The following is an 8,407-nucleotide window of genomic DNA, read 5'->3' on the forward strand; positions in this document are numbered from 1 at the left end:
TAACATCATGTGAACATCAGTAACAGTGGGTGATGTCCTGCAGAGCCACAGTGCAGTGAGTGTGGAGCAGCCTTTGGAGCTCAGCTCACGTGTGGAACATCTCAGCATGTTTCCACTGAACAGGAGAACAAGTCTGTTGGACTGAGGCTTTATTTGGCTTCAGTCCTTCATAAATCTGAAGATCACACACTGTCTAAGACTCACCTACATACTGGAGACCATTCCTACAAAGCCTTTTCTCTTTCACCTTCCACTGTTTGCTGAGATTTACATCAACACCACTTCAATAACAAATATAGTCCATCAAAGGTGCTGAGTCATGTTTAGTGGTGCTTTATCAGTGTCGAGTGTGAAGAACCAGGAGGGTATTTCAAACCCAGCTCAGGGTTAAGTCCAGGTTACGTATAAATGTGTTTATTTATTGATCAGAGATTAATAATGAGAAAGCTGTGGATATACAGAGAGGGAGGGGCTTCAGGGACAGGGCGGAGCACTAAGACTCTCAAAGATACACTATCACTTTAAGAGATGTGCACACAGTGCACGTAGCTCCCGAGCACAGCTCACCTGCACCTGCAGTGTCTACAGTGTTGGATGCAAGATCCAACAGCATCCAACAGCATCCAACAGCACCACTGCTGCTCCTGCTGTTCATTTAGTGCAGAGTTCATCAAACTATTCATCAAACACTCACTAGTCTCATAACTTACATCTATCTATAAAATAATCTGTGTGTGTGTGTGTGTCTTTGTGTGTGTGTGTGTCTGTGTGTGTGTGTGTGTGTGTGTGTGTGTGTGTGTGTGTGTGTGTGTGTGCGTGCGTGTGTGTGTGTGTGTGTCTGTGTGTGTGTATGTGTGTGTGTGTGTGTGTCTGTCTGTGTGTGTGTCTGTGTGTGTGTGTGTGTGTGTGTCTGTCTGTGTGTGTGTGTGTGTCTGTGTGTGTGTGTCTGTGTGTGTGTGTGTGTGTGTGTGTGTGTGTGTGTGTGTGTGTGTGTGTGTGTGTGTGTTGTGTGTGTGTGTGTGTGTGTGTGTGTGTGTGTACCTGCTGCTGAAACTTCATGGATCTTTTCTGTGCAAAATAAACCAAATTAAAATGATAAAATTGTCATGTTAATCATCAGTTTTTAATATTGTAATATTATTAGGTATTTAATGTTGAAAAACACTGTCTCAATAAGGAAGGTCACATTCATTACTTACTATCTAATTGTTCTGCTCTGTTTTAGGCAATCCATTACCCCATGCTGTTTACACACCATCATTTCACACAAGTGTTCTTGTCAGCAACAAGCAGGACTTCTACAAGGTCCTCGGGGTGCCACGCACAGCCACCCAGAAAGAGATAGAGAAAGCATATTATCAGGTTTGTTTCTTCCACACGCTCATTCTGCTTCTAAGATGAGCCGTTCTTACTGTACGTTTATGTTCAATCTGCAGCAGATGGCTACAAAGTACCATCCTGACACCAACAAAGAAGATCCTCAAGCAAAGGAACAGTTTGCTCAGCTGGCTGAAGCATATGAGGTTTGAAGTGTTCCACTCTAAGAGAGCTTCATACCTGTTGGTCAACAGAGAAGAACTAGTATGTTGATGTGTTGTTGCTCACAGGTCCTTAGAGATGAGGTGAAGAGGAAGCAGTATGACTCAGCAGGATTTGATGCTGGCCAAGCAGGTAAAGGACAGCATGATGAGAGCGGTCAGACCTCTCATGTGGACCCAGAGGAGCTTTTACGCACAATATTGGAGGAGTTCTCAAGAGACCTCGGCTTTGGGGATTTCAACGCTAAAGTTGATGAGCCACATGAGGTGAGAGTTAAAACCATAAAGGACTTAAAGGATCCTCCTGTTTTTACAGATATGTCCTAAAACCTTTGAAATGTCTTTATTAGAAGATCTATGCCTAACAAAACACATTATTTTACACCATATTTCTTTTATTAACTTTATTGTTTGAGAGCCTGTGCATGTTGAAATTAGGGATGTCCCAATACAACTTTTTCATTGCCGATATGAAACCGATATTGATTCAATTTTTAAAAATGTTTCTCTCTTTTCTTTAATAAAAAAATAATAATGACTTATTTTGTCGTGTGGAATGTTAGAAAAGATTTGATCAAGTGATGTCACTCAAACAGAACAATAATCAGCAACAGTAGGGATGAGAAAAACTGACCCATTTATTACTAACATATATTTTAACCTTCATAATATCTACAGTATTCTATAATTGGGAAAAAATAAATAAATTAAAATCCGGAAATTTGAATTCGATATCCGATATTCGTTTTCAGGCTAATATCGATATTGAATTGGGACGACTCTACTTAAAATGATGTAATGTCTATAGGAGCTGAAGCATTTAGGATCATTTAGCAGCTTTTTTAGTCAAAATGACAACTTGTGCTGTTTTTGGTTGATCTAAAAATCAATAAAAGTTCAAATTTGGGTCATCAGTGACTTCAATTTCAACATGGAGGTGCACAGGCTCAGACAAGGTAAAGTAGTCCCTTTTTTAAAAGTGAATAAATATGGTGTAAAATAATGTGTTTTGTTTGGGTTGGATCTTCTAATAAAGACATTTGTAAAAACAGTGGAGGATCCCTTTAAGCCATTTGTTTCACCCTCTGACATGTTTTAAGGAAAACTACAATACTTTTTATTATTTACAACAGTGTCACATGGACTTGACGTTTACTCAGACAGTGGACGGAGTCACTGAAAAAGTGTCTATTAAAAGAAAGTCATCGGTCAAAGCCAACGAGCCAGGCACCATGTAGCAGCAACGGCTCCACATGGTAAGAGCTGCAACACACCAAGATCAATTTATGGTTGTTTTTGTTCATTATTGTAAGACAAACATAAGAACTAGAAACACAAAACCATGGGAAAAAAGTACAGGATAGTTAATATATACATATATAATACAGGTATTAGTATGTATAACACCATTATGTGGTTGTGTTGTTTAACACACAGGTGTACTGATAAGTCCTACTCAGGTAGAAGTACTGTTACTTGATTCAAATTGTACTTAAGTACAAGTAAGTCATACATAAAATACTCAAGTACAAGTAAAAAGTAGCTGAATAAATAATACTCAGAGTAAAAGTTACTTTCAAAGCCCACGTTTATGTTTGGTAATAAATCTTGGTACAGTTTTCTTCCATACAGTAAACATCTCATGTAGAAACGTAAAAAGGAAGAGACCAAATCTTCCACAATTGGAGTTGAATTTATTTTCCACAGAACAACTCTGTGCTTGGTTGAGAGTTTATTGAACTGTTCTTTGGTTCAGCAGGTCAAACAGGTTGTTAACCTGGACAAAGGAAGAAGATGGAAAGCACGTCCGCCCCACAGCAAGAAGGTCCTGGGTTCAAGCCCTGGGGTGGACACCTGGTCCTTTCTGTGTGGAGTTTGCATGTTCTCCTCGTGCTGCGTGGGTTTCCTCCGGGTACACCGGCCTCCTCCCACAATCCAAAAACATGACTCTTGAATGAAATAAATAAAGGAATAATACAAATGCAAATGAAGCCTATTCATTTAAATTCTGGTTCTATAATAAACAATGCAAAACTACATAATAGTTCTTTTTCTTTTAAAAGTGCAACTGAAAATGTATTTTGTGTCTTAACAACTGGACTTAAAAAAAAAAAAAAAACGTGATTACACTGATTTACGTCATATTTGTTTGGACCAGCAGAGGGCGCTGGTAACACAGTGGTCGGTTGGCATGCAGATATTCTTGCAGTGAAGAAGAGAAGCTATGCTAGCAGACAAAGCTAACAGAAAAACGTGATTTTACAGATATTCAAGTAATATTACAGATATTCTTTCGGTGCTAAAGGGGTAATGAATCATTTATGAACATGTTTAAGAGTAGAAGGCAGCCAGAAAGAAAGTATTAGCAGACTCCGCCCACCGCCTACACTTGTGGATAGCGCCCTCTGCTGGTTAAAAAAGTACTGCAATTCAATTTTCAGAAAATCGATATGAACCGTGATACCTATGAATCGATTTTTAACTGCCTTATGATTAATCGTTACATCCCTAATTATTATAAATCCTTAGTTTGAAATTTACTTGAACTTTGAAATATTTGAATTCTCAATTACATTTTCTCAAATTGCATTTATTTATTTATTTGGGTTAGTACATTACGCTGACCTGTCTGTCAAACTCACGCCTACTCAGAGCATTTTATCCTTAACGTACATTAACCAATGATTAACATCCTCTCTCATACACTACACTCTAATGTCAGCTGGATGGCTCTGCTCGCACTGTGCACCCTGAGGTGATGTCCTCTGCCCATTACGCAACCCCACCTGATGGTGCTCCGCCCTTTGAAGGCCCTGCCCCACACAACTAGACAGCCCAGCATAAGAAGATGATTTACTTTAAAAGAAAGAAGATATTTTTAATTCTGTTTTGGATGGTTTGGACTTCACAGCAGTAGAGGAGTACTGTGGGTAAGGGAGGTCAATCATGTCTGAATAAATGATTTGGATCAAAGCATTGTGGTGTTTCTGTACAGCTTAAGTCATTAGTTTTAAAAGGGAATTGACAGGAACACGACTTAAATTAACACAACATTTTAATACGGCAGCATTCAAAGGCTTGAACTGTTTGTAAACATATTTATATAATTATAAACACTGATCAGATTTAGAATAAAGGTTTGTGAAAGTGGACAGATGATTGTTGACTACTGATACAATTGAACTCTTTTTAAAAGATATTTAGATTTATTTTTATATTCACCAAGCTTTCAGTCCAACAACCTTCATCAGGTCATTGTAAATAGCCTGTGCAGGCCGGCCAGTAGAGGGCGCATAATCTAAAAGCCATATATTATTATATGCAGACATATTATCAGATTATAACTGACATAAAACAGACAGTCTGTGGTTCTAGAAAAATAATCACAGATATTTTTATCCACACGATGTTTTATTAATCATAATTAATATTAGTGAGTGTGATCAACTATTCTCTATGTGACGTTCTTTAGTTTACCTTTAGTTCCTCGTAGCCATGGTAACCTCTTTTCCTTTGATTTACATTCAAACCTGTGATTTATGACTTTATATCAGTGGAAAGTGTTAGAAATGAGCTTTTAGTTCATTTTAGGAAATGTGGAGTTTTTTCACCACGACAGACGTCACTAACCTTCACCTAGTGGAAGTGTGTCTGATTGTCAAAACAAACTCCTCTCCTAACTCCTCTCCTTAATCCACAGGGTTATAGAAAAGTGGATAGGAAAGGAGATAGGAGGAACTATTAGGACCTCTAAAGACAGGAAGTGACTTTAATGTGGAGGTGATGCAGCTTTGACCACTAGAGGGAGCTCCAGAATCCTCCTCACTACCTTCTCATCTCTGTAATAGACTCATTACATTATTTCATGTTTAAATATTATTCATCAATTAAGTTTAAATTATTACACATTTAACTCATTTTATTAAATATTTATAATCATTTTTTATTTTATTATAAATTAAAGAAAACATTAAAGTTAAATAGTAAAGTTAATGAGGTGAACCTTCATTTGAAATAAATTACTTTGGACACGTTGAGTTTAGGGGGAATATTTAATAATTTAAACTTTATTAGAATTTATTAAAGTTTATTATAAAAATAGAATAAAATAGTTAAGTATAACTGAATGTTGGGAAGATATTTCATTTTATGTCTCAAGAACGTTAACATTTGAATTAATTCCAATAAGTGAAGATGGTCCATTTGCTTCTGCTTTTATTTAAATGTTGTTTAGTCTTGAAGCTTAAATTAAAGTAACTATAAGGTTTGTGAGAAAATAATGTTGAACTCAAATGTTTAAGTTCTGACATTTGTTTGATTTTCTGTTACAATTCAAGGTTTTTCACCTGAGAATCCTCCTCTGTTCAATGTTGGTCTGTCTGGTCTAAATAGTGAACGGTCAAACTAACATGAAAATAAACGTTTCTAAACGTCATCACCAAATAAAGAACATAAAAAAGTATTTTTACTCAAAAGAGAAAAGAGAAGTCCACGGGAGCTCACGCACACACCGGAACTGAGCTGTGTAGTAAATAGATACAGATGGTGCTCTAGCGCCCCCTCACACCCTGTGGTCAAAAGTTGAATAGGTTTCATTTCAGGGCCGTTCAGAAGTGAAATAAAATTAAAATAAACATTTTGAAAAGACCAAATGACTCCAAAATAACAGATACACACACTCGGGGTATTTGGAACCCGTCGACCGAGTTTCAGGTCCAACTTGCACCGCGTCAGGGAGATATTTGCTCCACACACACACACACACACACACACACACACACACACACACACACACACACACACACACACACACACACACACACACACACACACAGACCTCCCTTGCTTTTATAGGGAGATGTTTAATGCTGAGTTCAACAAACTATTCATCAAACACTCACAAGTCTCATAAATGATTTAAATTTAACTCTAATCTAACCCTAAGTCTTAGAATAAATGACACTGGGAAAAAGTGTTTCTGTTGTAATCTGTCCTCAAATCTGTTCAATGCAAAGATCTGTGAAGAAGAAAAGAACCTTACAGCAGTATTTGTAAAGTTCTGTGTAACCCGGGTGGAAAACCCTTTAATATGAATTCATTAATTCATTTCCTTTCCTTTATATAAAATACTACGTATTACGTCATTACGTCACACCGTCACGTCCAACTCACTGTATAAACACAGCTGTGGCTGAATGCTGGTAGTAGTGAGAGGGTCACGTGACGGAGATGTTTGCTGCAGGTACGTTGTGGTGTTGTTTATTTAGTGAACATCTTAAAACTAAAGGCAGTAAATGTCCAACTATAGGAGCCGAATACTGGAGACATTTGGTTAGCTTAGCTTAGCTTAGCTGCTACCGCTGCTCTTTGGTTGGCACATTTAATAACATCTTGTATGCCCTCTTTCTCTAATTATGATCCGTTGACTGTAATGTTGTATTTATAGTTTATTCTCATGGCTGTGTTGATGAGAATGAATGCACTTTAAACCAGTTTCCTTGTTGTTATCTATGCACTTTAATGCAGTCCAGTCAATCACTGGGCTGCTATGCATGTTATTTGTGGATGCTGGGTTTTTGATGTTTAGTACTGCAATGAATTGATTAATATAACAAATATTATAATTACTTTAATCGTATTTATATATCAAGAACTAATTATATTGTACAATATTTGATTAATGAAATACTAGTAAATATAATGCAGCTTGTGTTATGGAGCACCAGTATTTCTAAATGTTTCTTATTGTGTGTACCACACTGTATATTTAATTAAACCTGTTTGTCATATAGGCCAGTTGATGGTGAGCTAGAGCCTAGTCTGGGCACTAAGCTGAAGATTCTGCCTGGACCAAACAAACTGACCCTCCACTGCTCTGGTGGGGCTGGTAGGAGGCTCCTTTGTGCAGCCGCTCTTCTTCTCGTTTTTCCCCCTTCACAACACAGTAAAGGCCCACAAACCTCATACATTCCCCTCAGATACTTGGACTTTATCCTTCTATGGACTGGAACTCTGCCCATTTGATGGACTATGTGTATGGCACAATTATTGAATGTCCACTGACCCCAAGAAACTGTATATATATGGTATTTTTCTATGTATGGGCATGTGTATTATGTCTATTGTTGTAAATGTCTTAATGTTGGTTTATTCAATTTAAATATCACAATATAAGGTATCACCAAAAATCAGAACTGTGTTCAGTGTATTTACTCTCCGCTCCTTGAGTTAATAATTTCATCGCTACCTGTTTGTATAACCCTTGTGCCTTAATCTAAGATAGTGTATGTACATGTTACATCTGTTTACAATATTTTGTCAATGTCAACTTTATTTATAAAACACATTTAAAAACAGCTACAACTGTCCAAAGTGCTGTACAGCAAACATTATAAAGTACAATGTAAAAAATATACAACATGAAACAATAATAATAAAATACATAAGATCTGCTCACCTTGTGTTGAAGCCAAAGCAAAAAGATGGGTTTTCAACAATGACTTAAAAACATGAATGGACTGAACCATTATGACATTCAGCTGAAGGCTGTTCCAGAGACTCAGAGCTGCTACGGTAAAAGCCTGGTCTGCTCTGGTTTAGCGCTTAGCTATAGGCACCACCAGAGTCATCTCAGTGTTTGACCTGGATCATGGATCAACAGAAGCTCATCAACCCATTCAGACATTTAAAAACCATCAACAGTATCTTGAACTGAATCCTAAAACTGACTGAAGCCAGTGCAGAGCAGCCAACACAGGAGTTACTGTATGTGCTCACGTTTCCTCCTTCCAGTGAGCAAACGTGGTAAAAAAGGAACATTTCCAGGGTTCTCTGTTGAGCGTAGGGGCCCCCGACGTTGGGATTTTTCT

At 37.5% G+C, this 8,407-nt stretch overlaps 1 protein-coding gene across 1 annotated transcript; it reads left to right on the top strand.

Moving 5' to 3' along the window:
- Positions 1 to 319: 319 nt before the first annotated feature.
- Positions 320 to 2,776, top strand: LOC114459341 (dnaJ homolog subfamily A member 3, mitochondrial-like). Its single transcript, XM_028441626.1, has 5 exons — positions 320 to 365; positions 1,226 to 1,362; positions 1,437 to 1,523; positions 1,608 to 1,805; positions 2,672 to 2,776. The coding sequence occupies exons 1-5, from the start codon at positions 320 to 322 to the stop codon at positions 2,774 to 2,776; spliced, it is 573 nt and encodes a 190-aa protein (XP_028297427.1).
- The last annotated feature ends 5,631 nt before the right edge of the window (positions 2,777 to 8,407 follow it).

This window comes from Gouania willdenowi, unplaced genomic scaffold, assembly GCF_900634775.1.
Source record: "Gouania willdenowi unplaced genomic scaffold, fGouWil2.1 scaffold_299_arrow_ctg1, whole genome shotgun sequence".
Classification (NCBI taxonomy): domain Eukaryota; kingdom Metazoa; phylum Chordata; class Actinopteri; order Blenniiformes; family Gobiesocidae; genus Gouania; species Gouania willdenowi.